Below are 20769 nucleotides of genomic sequence, written 5' to 3'. Positions count from 1 at the left end.
TTGAATTTCAAAATATGCAAAAAGACCTTGCGGTAGGCAAACTGCAGCTTGTTGATAATACACATTCTTAATTATGCGCAGGTCCTTGTGGGAGCTAATATAGGCTCCGTCCCATTGTGGGAGCTAATGGGACGGTCGAGCCTCCACGTGTGTGATTGATTTTCAATCACTGGCGCTCCTGGATAGAGAGGAGATTTTGCTGACGCCGACTCGTCTTGAACCAATATCGTCTACTGCTGGGAAAGGATACATAGGCCACTCGCCCCAATATTCGGCCTTGTTAACTATGATGCATCAAATCACTAATATTCCTAAGGTGGACCAGAGCAAGAAAACTTCAACTTATTGGTTCAATTCTGAAATAAAAAGTTTAATGGACAAACGTCGAAAATTGAAACAAAATCCAATACAATATCGTGTAGTAAACCTCAAAATTAAAAAGGGTGTCATGAAGGTAATAAAAATGGCTTGAAGAAAAATGTTTAAAAATGGAGAAAATTCGTCTTGATGGGAAAAAAATGTTCAAAAAGATAAACGAGCTTGTAAGCAAAAAACCAGCACTACATTGAAGTGTATCAGAGCGGCAAATGGAAATATCCCTCAAGACCTAAAAAATGTAACTAAGTTACAACTTACAAAATAGCATAATAAATTGATAGAGAGGTTGTCAAATTGATATAAAGTTTCTTGACCTATAGCCTAGCCTACATTACAAAGAAACCTCATCAGTAAAATAAATTGCTCTCCGGTTGGGAACCACTGCTTTAAACGTAATTTGTTGATGCTTTGTAATTAGTCTCATTGAGAAGTAAAACAGATGAAGCAGCTGACTTCATGACTGATTTAGGCCCCGTTTTTCTCTGTTTTTTTGACTGTTGTGAAATGTAATGTTGTTATGGTGCTAGTTTGTTTGTGTTTTCAGTGATTTGAAACTCAGTAATCACACTGTGACAATTTAGATTCTCAAAAGTCAAAACTACCATTTCAAAGAGATACAATGTGAATTTAGCTCAAACTTTAAAACGAAAATACATCGGCCTTCGGTCCGACTTCCAGTTCGCACGTTGTCAAGGCCTGTTTATACAGATCGCCATCATTTAAACCGGGCCACTTTACAACCTCTAAAACAACGGTAGGCCATGCAGTTTTTGCATAATGCTTGCACTGTACTTTAACTCTTCCCACAAACAGACAAAATAAAAGTTTTTGTTCCGCCAACTTTCTTTGCAAGAAAAGAATTAAACTAATGTATTGACATGGCAACTTGGTTACACCAATGCTGCCAGATAAACATATATGATCTTGATTACATTTGATAGATTTTTAATGTTATCCAAGATTATTAAAAAAAATTCATTAAACCGCTTCTGTAGTTTCTTGAAAATATAAAGATATATTAATTAACTTAAATGAAAGATTGTGGGACATTAAAAAAGGTTTTCCTTTAAACTTATATACAACTAATTTTTTTTTGATCTTTTTACGTTTTTACAATGCATCTCTGTAACTATAAGTCATTAAGCCCGCAAGTGTTTCATCAAATAATTGTAATTTTGTCAAAGTATTACTGAAATTAAGGTAATAAGTAGCGCAATGTTGTTGAAGGCACGAGTGAATTGCTATAATTTGACCTTGAATTCATCAAAGTAAGGACTTCTATCCAAAAACTAAAACGTTTATCTGGCAACTTTGGTTTCTTCAGGAACATATTATGCAATCTTTTTTGAAGGTTTTTCCAAAGAAAGGTCGAAAGTGCCGCGTGATTTGGTGTTGCGTAACTTGAAGTACGGTAGGACACCGAATTGGTGAGTGTGCATTTTGTGGGTAGCGTGTTGTAGTAAGCATAGAGGAATAGCTTCTTGAAAGGTGAATGTTAGTGAAAAAATTGGCTTAAATTCAGTTTCATTCTACTACACAATTATTATTCTTGTAGTTGTATGAATTACCGGTACTGCAGCTTAAGATATATTTGCCAGCATACCGTAATTAGGTATCAGCATCGGATGTTCATAAAATGTCTCTGCAAAAAAACAGGTTCAGTTTTTCAAGAGTTTAATTCAATATTTAATTTTCACCGATGCATTTTGAGCAAGCAGTACATTAAATATAGGCAGTGGCTATTTGACCGGCGCCGGTCTTTGAATCTGAAACACTATTTGACCGTCATTACGTCATTGTCCAGTCACTTTTTTTCTTTTTCTCTTTCAAAGCAAAAGATGAGAAGCGCGCATATAAGTTCTGAATCCAACCATTTTATTCAATTCGTTACGTGGCGCGTGTGGTACGTCGCCGCTTCCTATTCTAGAGGGACTGAGTTCGATACTACCCAGAAGCGTTCCTTTTTTTTTAACTAAATTTTGACCCAAAGTGCATTTTTGTAGTCAATTTTTAATTTGAGTTGCATTTCATTTACATACCATTACCATTTTTTTAAAAGAAGCATTGTATATAACTTACTTGTTGAGAGCAAAAATGTATTGCTTTGTTCGGCAAACACGGTCACATCAATCAATCATTTTATTTTTCGTCATTAACGCGTCCGGGACGAAAAAGATACTAACTACAAAAATCGATATAGACCTACCAGCACGTTAATGAACGGGAAAAGGTGGCAAAACCTTGAAAAGTTTAAAACGTGCCTGAATTGAAAAATTATGTAGTAGGCTATATATACCGTATCAGTAGTTAGCACGGCTACAATCGGAAAATTACCCAGAGAAATTCTCAAATTCCAGCAAATTAAAAAAACTCTAACTTTATTACTCACATTTGAAAAGACATAAAAAATAATTAAAAACTGACTACAAAAATGCACTTCGTGTCAAAATTTAGTTAAAAAATAAATAAATAAAAAAAAGAACGCTTCTGGGTAGTATCGAACTCAGTCCCTCTAGAGTCGGAGGCGGCGACGTATCGCACGCGCCACGTAACCAGTTGAATGAGATAGTTGGATTTAGAACTTATATGCGCTTCTCGTCTTTTGCTTTGAAAGAGAAAAAGAAAAAAGTGACTGTATAGTGACGTCATGACCGGTCAAATAGTGTTTCAGATTCAAAGACCGGCGCCGGTCAAATAGCCACTGCCTTAAATATATCATAGGAACACACATCGCAGTTGCCAGTTTCATTTGGGGTTCTCTCGAAAAATCCCAATAATCCGTCGAAAGTTGCAAGAATAAGCATATGTAGCATGCATTGGTTTGAACACTATTTGATGTGGAATTTCGATGAGCAGATGTAAGGCTCACAGTGATTGCTTATGCTCATGACACGAGAAGGGTGGTAGTTGGTGGGTAGGCTCCTACTGTGTTAAACATGTGGTTCTTTTTTAAATTGCAAAAAGATTTGTAGTGCAGCTGGTCCAGTCAGCTAGAAGACAGTTAGCAAATGTTATGTAGAACATACTTAAATGGAAGTGGCCATTTTTCCATACTTAATGCCATGGTTACTATCAGGTGTTGCCAGAGTTAGGATTAAAGTTAGGAAGGGTTAAGATAAGGGTTAGAGCTTAAATTACATAAACAGTTTGCTCAACTGAACTGCCGTAAATTTTTCTTTGCAAATAGAGTAGTCGACACTTGGAATAATTTACCATATGCTGTAGTCAATAGTATGTCTATTGCAATATTTAAGCGACATGTCGAAAACTGTTTATGATTGTGTCTTATCTTCTCTGTTCCTTGTGATTTTTGTTTTCTCTTCAATCAATTGTCATGTGCGAGTATGTTAATGTTTTTCTCTGTAGTACCATGTGTACTGGACCAAAATACAATATAATAATAGAGTTATGAATAAGATTAGGGTTTTGATCTTCGCACAGGACTAAAAAAAAATTCCAAAATACAAGTTTTTGTTTTCCACAGCTTCAAACTTTTCTCAAATTAGGGCAGAATTCCTTATCTGGCAACACTATTAAGGATATTATTACACTATATAGTGTAAATATAGCCACAGCCCATTTAAACAATATTTGTTTGGAATGACAGTTGAAAGGTTAGTAAGCTATTAAGCTGTTTTTCTCAACAAAGTCTTTGCAGTAGGCTCGATATAAAGCAAGTATACGGGTAGTTGAATTAGCAGGTAATTATAAGCATTCAGTGAATTTCCATGCCTGATGATAATAGCGTAATGCAGGTTAATCATAACAAGCTTTGTTAAATTGCTATTGGTGCCAATTGTCATTTTATGACAAACAGCGAGGTGTTTACGATTGGGAAGTGGCTACGTTTACGGCGCCGTAAATACAGCCGTTCCATGCCTTTTTTATAATCTTTACGTCGCTTTTACTGCGCATGCGTGCTGGTGCGTATTTTTTCTTTTTTCACCTCTTTGTAAGCAAAAGACAAAGAACAAATGAAAAAAAGTGAATATATAACTTCTAAATTCAACCGCCTTTGCCAAGTGAGTCAGTGGCGCGTGCGATTTTTGTCTGGCTCTTACTCCCAAGGATATGAGTTCGATACCACTAGGAGGTGATTCTTTTTTTAAACTAAGTTCTAACATGAAGTGACTCAATCGTTAGGCTACGCATGTTTGTGGCCGTTCAGTTTAGTTTGTTTTTAGTTCTGGGGCAAATATTTAATGAATTGAAGAGAATGACAAAGTGTTTGATTTAAGATGTCGCCACCTGATGTGCAATGGCGTATCCTGGTGGTTTAAGCAAGGGAAGCAATAAAGCTGTTGGGGGGTTAGAGCGTGCCGAAGGCACGCGTATTCTAGGGCGGTCCGGGGGCATACTCTCTCGTAAAATTTTTTGCAAAATTACACTCAAATAATGGATTATAGCGCTTTCTGGAAACACTTTCAGGGTAATATTTGTATGAAGTTTATTAGCAGATAAACAGCTATTAACTTATTAAAGGTAGCTGCACACGAACGGGCAAAAACTGCGGCTAAAATTAGAGAACACAAAAAACTCAGCTACATAAAACCTGCACAAAAACCCAACAGAGTAAGTGATTCTGAAATTGCTTCCACAAATTAGTTAAAAGAAGCGTAAATCAGGTAAACTTTGCGCGATTTACGATTTCCAAAATTTATTGGTGTCTTTCTGTGTGTCTAAAATAAGTCCTGGGGGTTGTTAATAATCAGATGTCTTAGAAAACCATATAAATTTATACAAATTATATTAGGAGCTAGTTGAGCACTCTCTTTTGATACAAATTATATTATATTTTTAACAAAGGGTTTAACTTCGGAATCCAAACTTTGAAAATTCAGGGGGGGACCATGGCCCCTTTTGCCCCCCCTCCTTCTTGGCTACGCCTATGGCGATAACGTCTGTGTTTTGGGGAGCAAGTCTTTTAGGCGCCGGTCAAATAGGCACGCACACTGTGGCGTCTGGATATTTAGGTGCGGAGCACTGTGGCGCCCGTTCATTTAGGTGCTATTCCTAGTAAAGTCTGCAGATTGTATCAGCTTGGCAGGTAGGGCAATGCTTTTTACACAAAATGTTATATTGAACAAAAAATATGTCATGGCTTCCGTGTGTGAAGCTGCTTAAACCGGCAATGCTTTTCACACAAAATGTTATATTGAACAGAAACATATATAAATTGTATTTTAATGCGCGTGTTCGGCAGTTATTTGTTGTTAGTCCAGGTTAGCGTTGGCGAAAGCTTTACCAATAAATTATTCAAGTTTCCGAACATGACTGAGTTGACTTTTAGTTTTAAAATTAAATAATAACTACACTAAACATCAGTAAAAAATATACCGTAGCCTATATTCAAGCGGTTGGTAGGCTTGAGTGAAGAGTAACTTAGTTTTCCGTCAAAACCCTGACTAGGTTAATAATATAGTAATAACGAGCAAAGTTGCACCATTATGCTTGCAACTTGTAGCCAGGGTTCATATGCCATATAGAAATGTATTCATGTAGTAGAGCGTTGCCTACTTCCATAGTATTTACTCAAAATAATCATCTGTTACAATCAATATGTGAGGCCTCACGACAGACTACATTATGTTCTTGACCAAGCGTACTGTTTTAATTGTATAATTCTAACGAAATGTTATCATTAGTTACTGTCCTGTATTGATTTCAAAATCCTTATTATGTAAAGTATTTCTAGAAGATTTTGCATATGTGCAAGACTAGAAGGTTCTCCAACTAGATCCAACAATTTGTCAGGTAGTAGGTTGTCATCATCATCATAATCCATCGTCGGTTTGTTCCCCACTAGTGGGGGTGGCCGATTGATGGCATAGATTGGTGGCCGAGTCATGACGTCACAAAAATGTTTAAGGGTGGGAAAGCTTGACCAGAACAAGCTTGACCAGAACAAGATGTTAGGTTCTTATGACCTAACATTATCGTACCTTCTGGAAGTTACTGGTCAAAACAAACCCACTTTAAAAATTTTTGACCTTTATTTTGACCTAACGAAATTGCTTATTTGTAGAGGGCACAGTTCTTCCTTGAATTGATACCAGTTATCCAAACATAATATTTTGTCGATTTCAGACCCAAACGTAGTATTTTGTCGAAAAGTCAAGTGGTTTTATGGATTATAAAAAGTGCATCGTGTTTATTGGCAATAGGAAAATCTCCACAAATCTGTCTAACTTTTGCTAAAGACGATTTAGCTTGCTTAGGCATTTTTGTGTTGTCAGGCTATTTCTAAAATCCAAACTGTTGATCTTCGAAAAGACGACGTTTGTAAAAAGGGAGTGTTTTATAAAAATGATTTAAATACGTAACAATCAATAAACGATGGACAATTTGCGATAAAAGTTACTGCTGATCCGTGGGCATTGTGACCTATTTCCTGCTTTTATGGTTAATGTGGTTTAATTGTGACAGTTCCTGATTTACAATGCTGCCACAAGGATATTGACAAAAATTACTTTCAAGAAACACAAAAAGTTTGTCAATAGCCATAATTTGACAAATTTCGACTTTATTGTCAACTTTGACTTTATTTTGACCTATAAACTTCTTAGAAACAGTCCCCTGGATGCTGAAAACAACTTTATTCTTTGATTCATGGATAGACGAGGTCTTTAAAATTTTTTGACTTTATTGACTTTTGCGAGCCCTAGTTATTGTTGTATGAAATGTGATCATCTCGCTTTTTTGGTAATAGCAGGGGTACTCAGCATAAAATCATAAAAAATCATAAAATTTTGCTTGATTTGGAAAAAATCATAAAATAGCATAAAATTTAGACACCATCATAAAATATATCATAAAATTTAGTTGTGATAGAGTACTGAGCATGTAAAAATAAAAAAATCTGTAATTGTGTGGCCTAATGTGTAATAGTTGTGAAGTTCCAACCATGATGACAGCACAATTAGTTATGTACCGATTGTGACGCCGTCTGTAGAATGCAGCCCTCGAAATTAGCTTCCATCTACGACGGCAAAAACATTGCCGTCGCCAAATCAACAAACCTTGGATTGCGGCGGCAATTGCCGTATGCTTTAATCAAACGAAATTTTATGCGCTTCTTCTTCATCGTGTGTCACACGGCGGTAGCCCAGAGCATCACGCACGCTATTTTATGCGCTGACAATGCTCTTGTGAACTGTAAAAAGTTTGCAACCTTATAAATACTGGCTTAATTGTTACGCAAAAGTTATTCTTTCATCGAATGCTTATTTTTGACCGGTGTCGTTGCGAATATAAAAAGTGGTACAAAATTGGATAAATGGTTCTTCGGCAGTAAAGGAAAGTAATGCTTCCGATCATATGGCATCGCGCGTTCATGAACGGGCAGTTTTGCGTCTTCAAGTATTCCAGTGACGACGCGACAACCTCATCCTCCGATGATTCCGATTCTGACTAGTTCTTTATCCAATTGACTAATAAAACTTGTCTGTTTTTAGTGAACCACCCAGCAAACTGTCCACTTGAAGCGATTGACTGTCTCTTATCTTTAGTCTCGTCCTGTTGCTCAACACAACAAACAGTGTACCAGCCTCATTTTTGTAATCAAATATCGATTTCGCTTTTAAAACATCTTCAGTTTAATATTGTCAAGAGCAAAATAATAATAAAAAAATTCAAAATAATAATAATAATATCTAAACTTTTAACCTTTGAAGAATTGTGTATTATTATTTTGCTCTTGACAATATCAAACTGAAGATGCTTTAAAAGCGAAATCGATATTTGATTACAAAAATGAGGCTGGTACACTGTTTGTTGTGTTGAGCAACAGGACGAGACTAGTTCTTTATCCAACAGACGTTGTGTTGCTCGCAGTATCCTATTTGTGCCGAAATTATGTCAGTGTAGCCTACTGTATACGTAAATCGAGGCAATCTTCTCGCAGGGAGCTATTGATTTGTTATCGGTACCTGATTGAGCAATTAACGTTATTTCATGATAATTTGACGTCGCTAGATGACGAATTAATGTAAAACAAACGTAAATTTCTTATTGGGCATTGTTGTTACGCGATATAACTCTACTCGCCGGGAAAATTAAATCGATTTGTGCTGACTCGAACGTTGAATCAACCCAAAATTAACTTACTTTTCCCCCCCAATGAGTAATAACGTGAATCACCGTAACAGCGTGCGTATCGCGTTGATCGCTTTATCACTACTTTTGGTATTATTACATCACAACAAATCAAACCGTGCGGTCGTGATAGACAATTCGATTATTTTTTCTCCTCTCGTTTTACATGTTTTGGTACAATTTTTTCGTAATAAACGTTCACAGCAATTGCCGAGGCAATTTCAACTTTTGCCGTTTGGCCTCGTCAACGTTTTTGCAAAGTAAAAATATGCTAATTTCGAAGACTGCGTGAGTGTTCACAGCAAGTAAAATAGTCCGAGGTGAGGTCTTGGTGCGATGTTTCTGCTGATTAAACTCCCGCTGTAAGTAAATCAAACAGGAAGAATTTTTGAATAATTTTTGTCCAAATTAAATGCTCATTTTGCGACGGCATTTTTATTGCCGTAGCAGAATGGCCATCATGACGTTTGCGGCGGCATTTACCACGGCAATTGCCGTGTGCCGCCGCTAAATTCGAGGACTGAGAATGCGATGATTTAGGATAACATGTGGTTGCGTAATCAAGTCCAGCGTTGCCTGTGGAGCGGGAATTAGAAAAGGAGCGTAGCTAGATACTTTCATTGCATGTTTTAAATGTCATTAGACATAGACAAGTAGACACTGATTTCAAGACATTGCAGTTATTGTGGGAGAATGGTGAAAGAATAATTTGACAGCAATGTTTTGGGAAAAAGTGCAGGGCTAGGCAAGGAAACTATATAGGCCATTTGCAAGCAATGTGTTACTGACTGTACTATATTTTAACGCGAATTTAGAAATTGCCATTTAGAAATTTAATACATTTTAACACTAACTCTCTCCTCTGGCTCAAACCCTAATCTACCCCTAGCCTAAACTCTAATCTACCCCTAATCTAAACCTATTGTACCTAATCTAGGGATGGCCAAAATAGAATAATTAGCTATTCTAGAATACTGAAACCGAATATAGAATATATACAGATATCGATTCTAGAATAATTGACCGTTTTTACCATCGACACATTTTAGTGATTTTTATATGTTTACAAAAACAATAAACATCACAAAAATTGCTTATTGCAGTGTAACAAATTTAGGCTTTCTAAATGTGAAACACTGGTGTTTGGTTAATTTTACTGGTCAGTAAAACGAGATCTCAATTTGGTGACACTTAAACCTACACTTGAAAACATCTTTCTGAAAAAGCAGATGTGGCTGGTACACAAAAATATTTTGAAACTAACTGATATAAACAAGAAAATTGGTTTGTGTTTGCTTTCCACCAAACAAGGACCTTTTCAACAGATGTAGTGGATGATTTCAACTACGTGAGATAGGTATCTATTTCTGAAGGTGGGGAAGCTAAATTTGCTGATTCATCTTCACTACTGCATGTAGCATCTTTAATCCCACTGCTCAACAACTTGTCCATGTCACTGTACTGACATAGTAAAAGCTAACACAAATCAACTATCCGACGTACTTCCGCAAGACTGTGAGGACTACAAAGCGCTTGACAAGAAAGATCACTTTAATGCAAACAACTAAACTCGTGTGTTTTCCTATGCCTGATTGCACTAAATCGATAAACAATTCTACTCGCTGCAGCAAATTTGTTGCGACCAGACGAAGTGGTACAAAGTCGATCGTTAAATCGGTTTCAATTATCCGATTTCATATGCATTTTGAAACCGGTTAGGCTTCACAACCGGTTATTCTATATTCGGTATTCTATTTTGCCCATCCCTAACCTAATCATAACTAACTATCATACCGATTAACTTTGTCTCAACAATTTAAGTTGACTTTGCAATTGAAATAACTGGCCATTTTCAGTCTTATTTCTTTCATTTCTATTTTGTTCGTGAAATGTTTTAACTGCCTTGCTGTGAGTGTGAAGTAGCCTAAATTGTGCAGACTTGCAATCAGTATCTCTCTCTCACTTGTTTGCATTTTCCTGATTTACTGTGGCTTAGGTTTTTTGTACTTAATTATATTTCGATTTTGGCTGATTATTTGAATTGTACGGCACATTTTCAATTTTCATCCGATTGAAAATGTCTGAAAATTTTGTTTACATCTTATCAGAAAATTTTATCATCCAATCATTTTCCAATTTAGTGTTGTGAAGAGGCTGCTCTAAACTATGAATGGCCGTTATAGTTTTCCAAAGGGTTACTTTGGCCACTAGTCGAGTAAGGATCATTGGTTATGATGGAGGTTTATTTTAAGTTTGGGGTTAAAGCCTGAACTTATTTTAAGTGAGGTTATGGCTCGGTTCGAGATTTGAAATAGGGCTAGATCAGCTTTGGGTTACATTAACCATATATAGTGGCCACTCGTATTTTAGACAAGCCCCTATTAGTGTTAAAATATAGTTCTGTAGCTATTTGTAACTAGGTATTATACTGTTCTAGTAGAAGTACTTCTAAAGAACAGTAGAAGTACTAGTTATTTCCAATGCCTTCGCAAGTCTGTTGTTGCATTGATTTGATTTTTAAAGTGCAGCTTGCTCTGAACTAAGCTAAACAAATTGACCATATTGAAATTATGTAGGCTAAAGTATAACAAGCTCTTACAGTATATATATTATGTTTTCTACTTCTACTCAAAAGCTGTATGTTTACTTTGACTTGATGACTACTTGCATTGACTGTTTTTTCGTAATTGCTTCTTATGTTTAAAATATAAAAAGAAAAACTTTACAAAACATCGAGTTCTGATGTAAAATCATAGAAAAAGGATAAAATTTTTGACTTTTTTGGCATAAAATCATAAAAAAAAAGGAAAATCTTGAGTGGGACCCCTGTAATAGTGATTAAAAAAATACGATTCATGTTTTCAAAAATCAACGTTACGTTGAATCAATAATTCTATTTGAATAGGATCGTTCTGATGATCCTGATAAGATGAAACAGGCTGTTAAGGTTTTTAGTAAGTATATTGTAACTGAATTTAATGAAGGAGAATTACATGTGCAAGTTGAAGTTGACTTACTGGTACCAAATTATTACAATTTTTCTAAACTTTAAATTTTTTTCTTCATGCAGAATCAATTTCATCAAAAAAAAAATTAAAAAAATGGTTTGGTTTTCCATTGATGAACACAAGTTTGGACACTCATGGGATAAAGTGGTCGAAGCTGCATTAAGGAAATATCCCAATCCTGAATCAAACAATGTCTATGGAACAGATATTTATGATAGAAGTGTTGACAGGGAAGGAAAACTACATTCAAAGCGACTGATATCGTCCGTTTGGTCCAATACATACACTAACTGGATATCAAAACTAATTGGATTGGACTTGACCAAAACTGTTCATGCCGTTGAATTTTCGGTTTTAGATCCTGCAAAAAAATCTTTTGAGTTGACTTCTCGTAACTATAACTTCCTGGATTACATGGTTGTCGACGAAAAACTCATTTACACTCCTCATCCTACTGACCCCTCTGCGACCCTGCTCAAGCAAGAATGGCACGTTACTTGCAAAAATCTGTCATTCACAGGTTTTTTAGAAAATGCAATGGGGACAACGATGAAAAACAATGCCATTCATGGGCGACAAGGAATCGAATATGTTATTAGTCAAGTGAGAGAAGAAGTGGAAAGAATTAAGTCATCTGCAACTCTTGGTGAAATGCAAAGCCTTGCTTCAAACACAATGAAAGAATTCTCTACCTTACAACAGAGCATAGGAGAATTTGGGAAAAAATGGGAAGAAAATCTCAAGGATGAACTAAATGAATTCATAACGAAGTCTGCACAAACGTAAAGTCCTTAAAAATTATTAATCTAATTTTGTATGTTTAGGGAATGTCATGTTTTTTACTATTTATGTGGCTACTGTTCTTAATATAGTATAATGTTTACAGTTTAGTTTTTGCGTGTATCAAATGTGACACACATAGAATTTCTTTACTTGATGAATATGATACCAAAGTATGTATTGTATTTGGCTAATCTCTTAGTGCAGTTGGCATATGTCTCAAAATCCAAAATTTTCTTGTTTTAAAAACATAGAGTATTTGTCTTAATTGTAAGATTTTATTGACTATCTGGGTAACATAAATTTGAAGAGGCTTATGCCTCCTTTATTGTTTTTTTGCAAGTTTTTGTACACTGAAGCTTTGTCTGATGCAAATAAATATTAATAATTATTATAATTTTAATCGAATTGCAGATGAGATGTCTTAGTTTCAAATGTCACAGTTCACAATATATGCCAGTTTGCTATTGTAAATACCATTATTCAAATACTTCAGTTAAATCCTACGTTTGTGATAACATTTTCTTTAGTTGTATTTCTAAGTCCTAACAATGTTTTGTGATGTTATTTTTTTCTGTTACAATTATGACTTTAAAGTTTGAGAACTGTATGAGCCTTTCGGTTTAATCTTTTATACAAACAGTTGCTAATGTAACCTGTGAAGATGCTGGTGCTTTGTAGTTTACTATGTTGCTCAGATATTTTCCGGGAGTTTGTGTGAAGTGGACTAGCTAATTTGTATAGAAAACATTAGTGCAGATTGGAAAATCTAAAAACAATTGAAATTGACGCCTTCATCTGTTTTGAATTCAAATATACTTTTGTTAATACCTTATGATAGTTGTCAGAGTACCGTAGTAATCTTAATTAGACTTTTCACACGGCTTAGGAATGTAAATTTCCCAAACAATTTAAAACTAAATTAAAAGAATGATTAATATCAAAACAACAATCATCTTTTGCATTGCACTTTAAAACTCCTGGTTTCTGATTCAAAGATAGCACTTTCATCAGAATCAAGCAATTTTGGGAACAATAAACCTAAATGATATCAATAAATGTCTGAGCTGTGAATCGAAAAGTCAGTGTTCGACTCTTCCCCATCTACACTTTAATACAAGACACTTTTCAATTTTGTTGATCACCTGCGGTACCCTTCTTTAACTTGTTTTTATTTCCGTCCACCGCAGCGAAAACAAGTGTAGGCTACAAGAGCCGTAATGAGGCTTCACATGCATCATGTGATGTGGGACGTTAACCGTACCAAACCTAACCTAATGGCATCATAGAAATAGGCGATTGATTTGACAAGAGCGTCAGAATTGTAAAGGGCATTCATGTAACAAATTTTTGAAGAGTGAAATCTAAGTTGTAAAGAGATTTGCGAAGTACTGCATCAAAAGTCAAGATATTTTTTCCAATTTGAATAGAGCGAGCACTTGCATAGCGAGGTAAGCCATGCAACATACGAAAGACATCGTGTGCAACAAGTAAATGGTTGACGGAAACTCGAGTGAAATAACATCAGAGTTGACATGGATAAAAAGAAACACAATGCGCCTGAAATAACAAGTTTTGGATAGAAATTGAGCACTTAGGTAGCCCTTAACTTGTTTCCAACACAATAAAGATGTCCTATTGGTCTGTTTATGTCACTGTCATCTTTTAATGTCAAGTTGATATGAATACCCAGGTATGTTATGTTTCTTGGCAGCCGAGTGTGGCAAGAATTGACAGCGATAGACACCGTGTTTCGCTCATGAGGATGGGCTCGTGAGTATCGCACCACTAATTCTTGCCAAGGGAATTCGACCTCCTTGTGCCGATAGCCGGGAAGAACGCTCCTTTCTTCACTGTGTAATGTTGTCTGTAAAAAGCAACAAGTTGATTTGAAATCATGAGTTCAGGTGGAGATGATAACTTAAAATTGCCTGGAGAGAATAGCATTTCAGCAGACTTCGCAGCATTAAACACGATTTTATGCTTGCAAGCAAAATGTTCACACACATTCATAAGGTGTTTCAGACCATTTAGACCAGGCGAAAAACAACAAATGTCATCCGCAAAAACACTGTGATTTAAAAAAATATGATCAACTGTACATCCAGCATTGACTTTATTCAACTGAATTGATAAATCATCAATATACTGTATGTTGAAAGCAGATGTTGGTTGGTCATTTTGTTTGGATGCGAAACGTTCATAAAACAAAAACGTACAGTGTGCATCCAATGAGAGACTGCGAAAGACCGTAGCTCTGAAGGCGTAGGAGGAAACCAAATGTGGGCTAAGAACAATCAAATTGCCTCAACTCATTTGCAATATACAACCATTCAGATCATTATTATTATTTATTTGCGTCAGACAAAGCTGTCCATATATCCCAAACAAACGAAATAATAGCCTACACAAACTGCAAATGCGCAAAGGTCACAGCCTCATAATAAGCTTCCCCATTTTATTTGCATCGTTTAGCTTAAACATCAGGAGCAAAGTAAGGGAATAAAACACGGCACATTTCGATCACTTAATTTGAAATCTTGCTGAACAACTGCAACAATCCTCCCCCCCCCTAGCAAAATCCATAGTTTTTTCACCCCTCCTAGCCTAGTTCAAAGTAAGGGTGGGGGAGGAAAATAGTTCGGCTAAGCACAAGTGGAGGAAAGATTTCAGCAGACTATGTTCCTTCCCCCATCCCATTTGGGGCTTTGCTAGGAAGAATGGAAAATCTACAGATTTCGATCGGGGGGGAGATTCTTCAGTTGATCCTGATTAATAAAACACATAAGATGCTGCTAAAGAAATTGTCCTGCAGTTTATGCATTCAACACAAAACCTATTCAATGTTGTAGCAGGTTCAATCTACAGAAAAATGCTTGATCCCTTGTGTCCGTTTAGTGGAATCACAAGGATTTGGTGGAGGAAGCAACAATACGACATCACATATTTGCTCAGAGTGAATGTATTTAACAACACGTTCAACAAAACAATTTCCTTTCAGATTCTTTCTCAAAAATGACACCTCTACATTATTTTCATCATCTTTTTCTTTCGTGATCTTTCCAATATAGTGTACGTCTCGCTTCTCACAAAACTTAAAAACCATAAAGTCCGCAATGCTAATCGTAGTTTCATCTTTCGAATAATTGATCGTGTCGTCCACCTCACTTTCACTCGAACTGTTATCATCAAGATGCAGAGCAGTTGCATTTTCAGCTTCACTTTCCGAATCTTCTGACAGAACTTTAAAAAGATTTCTCTTTTTTTTCTGTCCCATCTGAGCAGGTTTTCTTGCAGCAACCTGGAGGCTTACATCTTCAGCAGCATTGGGTGTGGTAGCATTTTCTGCTGCTTTAGCAAGCGAGTCAGTGATGACTGCTGATTTTACTTACTTAGGCCTATGGTTTGTCACTTTTTCTCAGTTGAGCATGAGGAAATGGCCTCACCTGTTCTGGTGTTAGGCCTACCTTGTTGTTGATTCTTTGAAATACCTTGATAGCGTGGTTCGGTCAACATTGTTACTGGTATCTGTTGCTGCTGCACGTATTACTTTCTTATTCTGAAGAACATCTTGCACAGCCATTGACATTTCAAGGCCAGTGAAGTTTCCCCGTTTTTTTTTTGCTAGGTGACAAGTTTCGATTTTTATACTAATAACATCAAGGGCGCCGGAAGCGAGGGGGGGGGGGGGGGGCAATGGTGCCCTTTCAAGGTCATGTAAGCTACTGCATATTTTGCAATATAACAATTTCTGCTATTGCTTTTAGCCTAATTATAATCTTTCGTTTTTAGCTCTAAATAATATTCACGGCCCAAAATTGTGCAACACAGTAAGTTACATCATTATAATATAGCATGATGCCCTTTTTTGTATACCGGCCACTTGTATCATTACTTGATAGTGAGCTGATAGATGAACATTAACGCTATATCTTATCTTAAAACTTTTAAAAAATTGACCTTTCAGCAACAAAAGTGCCTTTTATTCATAATCCTGCCCTTCAGTCAAAAATCGTTTCGGCGCCCTTGAATAACATATAAGTAAGCTGTAAATTTTAATTAAAAAGTGATTAAAAAATTGTCAAGTCAATATGCAACATTTTGAAAATAGGCCTAGTAACCTACAGCTTTGGTCTGTTGGTTTTAACTATAGGAACAGGCTAGTATGGTACTATAGTAGGTTATAGCCTACCAAGCTAAATTAGCCTACACTTAAACAAAATAATACACCTATACACTATACAGTCTTACACAGTACATACTATGACATAAATGGCATCAACCATGGCTCAAGAGTCATGCTCTTAGGTGGCTCATTGGTCAAGACCAGCCTGATTACCATGCTTTTTGCATCGAAACTAAAAAATTAAAGCAAGTTACTAGCCACAGTCTGACTATAAGATTCAGCACTAATGCCTACCATTGCATATCCGAAATACAGCTTCTTGCACTGATCTAAACCTTAGGTACTAGAACAAAAAATCGATGTGAACTGACCATAACAAGCTCAAGAATAACATGCATTAATTAGGCTTTAATAAACTTAGAATTGACACATCCATAACACAGTTCTGAAATAAGAAAGATATATATAATAATACAAAACTAAATAACTTACAAACTAATCTGGCAGCCACTCAAGAATTAAGTTAAGCTAGCTAAAACTAGCAGTTACAAGGACTGACAAATACACAATAGAACGCTACCGTTGTAGAACTAAGGAAGGAAGGTAAAGCGCTGAAGGCACAAACGCGGAGCACTGATTAAAGGCAAACCTACAAGCAGCGCAGTGCTCCATAGCACGAGTTAAATAAGTCACAATTTTACCACATTCTACCCTGCCAAATTTTGTGAGAACAGATGCAGTTTGAACATAAATTAATCGATTACTAAATTAAATAATCAATTAATTAACAACAGAGCATACACAAGAATTCTCGTGATAAAGTTGTTACCATAGCGTTTGTGAACGATTCGTGCTTAAGAATTTTCACACATTAACAGTCCCAATTTTAAAATGTCCGCATGCATGTTAAAATATGCAGTTCATTAAACAGTCCATTCACCATATCTGTTAGGTGGTCTCCTTTCTCTGGCAGAACGTCTGGGTTCTACTTCCTGGATCGCTGCTTCTGGCAGGTCAACGGTACCGGTAGGCTGATCAGTATTTAAGTTTTGTCCCAGTGTTGAAGAGTTCGTAACAGGACTTTGTTCTTGAACAGCATCATCACAGTTTTCATTTATTGGAGATAAGGATACGTTATTTGTAGCTGGGGGTGACTCTATAGTCGGAAAAGGAGCCAAGTCAGATGTGGAGACTGTACTTTCTTTGCCATCTGGATACTGAATGCGAGCATACGTGGGGTTTGCGGACAACAGAGTTACAGGGTTGCAAATAGGGTCACTTTTGTTGCGTACAAATTTACGTAAAAGAACTGTACCCTTATCTAGAAGCCATGTAGGCATTGAAGTACCATAGCCTACATAGCTCGCCGAGGAAACAAGAAGAACCTTTCGTGCGGAGTTTGATTGGTGGCAGTGCATAGTAATGATCTAACGGAATGTAGAGCGAGAGGTAGAACTTGTTCCCATTGTTCTTCTGGAATGTCATCACAGCGAAGAAGTAATTTAATAGTCTTCCATATCGTTTGATTAGTTCTCTCTACCTGTCCATTTCCTTGTGGGTGATAAGGCGACGAGTAGCTAGTGGCTATGCCGCGTGTGGTCAAGTACTGCTTTACCTCTCGGCTGGTAAAGGAGGTTCCTCGATCACTGTGAATGTACGAGGGGAAACCGAACAAGCAAAATAGAGATGCCAAGTGGTTGATCACTGTTTCTGACGTCATTGATTTGCAGGGAAATACAAATGGGTATCGGCTAAATTCATCAACAATCACAAGCAGATATGGTCGTGGACCCTTCACTGGGCCTTTAAAGTCCATAGCAAGGCGTTCCCATGCCTGTGTGGCTTTGATGAGAGTACCAGGATCTGGACGATGGAACCTAGGCTTCAGTTCAGCGCAAACTTGACATTGGCGATAGATAAGCTTGGTTTCTTCACTCGTGTATGGAAGGTTTCTTGTTCTTATAAAGTGGAACAGTCTGCAATAACCCGGATGCCCAAGTGACTCATGAAGCGATCGAAGATCCTCGCGAGAGCCAGTGCTTGCGCAAACTCGCGAAAAAGCATCAGCAGCAATGTTGTCGACTCCTGGCTTGTGTCGAATTTCGTAATGATATTGACTGAGTTCGAGCCGCCAAAGCTGTATTTTATTGTTTTTTATTTTTCCTCGTTTGGTTTTGTCAAACATGAAGGAAATCGATCGCTGGTCAGTCACAAGCGTGAAGGTCCGACCTTTTAAAAAATGGGCCCATTTTCGGACTGCCTCGATGATGGCAGTCGCCTCTTTTTCGATAGAAGGATACTTTTGCTCACATTGGTTGAGAGTACGAGACATAAAGGCCACAGGTCTTCCTCCTTGTGATAGAATGGCCGCAATCGCATAGTCAGATGCGTCGCATTCCACTTCGAACGGTATGTGTTCATCAATGCACTTTAAGCTCGCCTTTGCCAGATCCATCTTTAAATTCGCAAATGAGTCGCAGGCAGCTTTTTCCAAAGGAAAATTGGTGGCTTTTATAAGTGGACCAGCTTTAGCAGAAAAGTTCTCGATCCACTTAGAGTAATAAGCAAACATGCCAACAATTCTTTTCAATTCTTTCGCAGTCTTGGGAAGAGGCATGTTTAAAAGTGGTTGCAGCCTCGAAGAATCTGGTTTTACTTCACCTTGTGAAATTTCATAGCCAAGTAGGTGAATGTTACGTTGACGTATTTTTGATTTTTCTTCATTGAAGATGAGCCCTTCGCAACGAGCAGCTTTCAACAGAGCTTCCAAATTTCGATCGTGCTCTTCCTCATTTTCTCCAGTTACCGTTAAGTCGTCCAGGTAGGCGTATACTTTCTGCAAATTGTTACGCTTTATAAAGTTATCAATCACTCTTTGGAACGCTGAAACTCCATTGGTGACGCCAAAAGGCAGTCTCTTGTATTGGTAGAGGCTTCCCAGAGCCTCGAAAGCCGTAAATGGACGTTCTTCTTCAAGAATTGGAACTTGATGATAAGCAGACCGGAGATCTAAAGAACTATAAACAGAATCCTGGCCCACAAGATTTACGATCTCTTCAATTCGAGGCAAGGGATAAGCATCCAGTAAAGTAAATCGGTTTACAGTTTGCGAATAATCAATTACTAATCGTGGTTTATTACCTTTAACTACAAGAGTTTGTGCTCTCCAAGGTGATCTGGATGGCTCAATGATATCAGCGGCCAAAAGTCTTTGGACTTCTTTTCTGATGAAAGATAAGTCTTCTTGGTTGTACCGGCGCGTGTGAGTTGCAATCGGCTTGTGATTGGGCTGCATGAACTCGAATAGGCGTGGGGGTTTTACCTTGGCTGCAGCTGAAGCAGAGATTTTTTTATAGACGGAGGGAACTACCAGACATTCTTCGGAGCCTCCAAATTCGAAAGTTACAGCTTCGTGCTTTTTCAAGAATTTTTGTCCCAAAATGACATCGGCACAAGAATCTTGCATCACATCCAAGGAAACATTGGGATAGTCTCTTTTCAGGAGACTAAGAGCTGCGCTTACACAACCATACGTCTTCAACTTTAATCGAGTGGAGGCCATTGTCACATCAGAGATTTCTCCTTCAAGGTTAAGGTTCAGAAGGTCGACAACCTTTTTGTCAATGAAGTTTTCAGATGCCCCTGAATCCAATAAAACTTTTACTGGATATCCTTCGAGAGTACCGTCGACAACCGTGCGATGAAGACAGGTCGGAGCTCCAGCTGCGACTTTAGTTTTGTTACCAGAAGGTGAAAACGCAGTCCTTGGAAATTGTTTATCCAAATCATCCGAACTAATCGTGGAAGCTGTTTTTGCAATGTGCATTTGACGACAGACTTTCGCAAAATGGCCCCGTTTTCCACAGTTCAAACAAGTCTTAGTTCGAGCTGGGCATAAGTCTCTTCTGTGAAAAGATTTACCACAAAAATAGCACAGTTTAGCGCCAAAACGAGCTCTCTCAGCTTCAAACCTGGTGGATGTTGCCAAAGAACTTGTTTCTTCATGGTTTCGAAAACATTGTGCATCAACATTCAGTGACGACGTTGTGGGTTGAGCAGCAGCAATCAAAGGAATCGAGATGTTCTTGCCCATCGAGTTAGACTGAATCTGTGCCTTCTCTAAACTGTCGGCCAGTTCTACAGCACGTCGAAGATTAATAGCGTCGTGTTCTAGAAGACGCTGCCTGATAGAAGGAGAAGTGAGACCATTGATGAAAGCATCTCGGGTTAGCTCATCTCGGTACGTTGCAGCAGAAACGTTTTGAAATGAACATTCCTTTGCCAACAAGGTTAGAGCTCTGTAGTAGTCCAGCACATTCTCAGAGGAAGCTTGATGACGGCTGACTAAAAGATGCCTAGCGTACACATTGTTTTTCTTTTTGA

General features: G+C 37.4%; 1 protein-coding gene across 2 annotated transcripts; it reads left to right on the top strand.

The window, feature by feature from the left end:
• The first annotated feature begins 1747 nt into the window (after nucleotides 1–1747).
• Nucleotides 1748–13095, top strand: LOC145783153 (PRELI domain containing protein 3B-like). Of its 2 annotated transcripts, none has more exons than XM_082594944.1 (2): nucleotides 1748–1805; nucleotides 11543–13095. In XM_082594944.1, the coding sequence occupies exon 2, from the start codon at nucleotides 11574–11576 to the stop codon at nucleotides 12264–12266; it is 693 nt and encodes a 230-aa protein (XP_082451070.1). In that variant the 5' UTR covers nucleotides 1748–1805; nucleotides 11543–11573; the 3' UTR covers nucleotides 12267–13095. The 2 variants fall into 2 exon arrangements, with proteins under 2 accessions (XP_082451070.1, XP_082451071.1); XM_082594945.1 differs by lacking the exon at nucleotides 1748–1805 and adding an exon at nucleotides 9828–9845.
• Nucleotides 13096–20769: the final 7674 nt, after the last annotated feature.

This window comes from Aplidium turbinatum, chromosome 14 (assembly GCF_918807975.1).
Source record: "Aplidium turbinatum chromosome 14, kaAplTurb1.1, whole genome shotgun sequence".
NCBI classification, from domain to species: Eukaryota; Metazoa; Chordata; class Ascidiacea; order Aplousobranchia; family Polyclinidae; genus Aplidium; species Aplidium turbinatum.
This window is presented reverse-complemented; position numbering and strand designations above follow the sequence as displayed.

What these genes read in the sequence shown, in the direction of transcription:
- LOC145783153 (XM_082594944.1), top strand. Translation starts at nt 11,574, where the DNA reads ATGGTTTGGTTTTCCATTGATGAACACAAGTTTGGACACTCATGGGAT.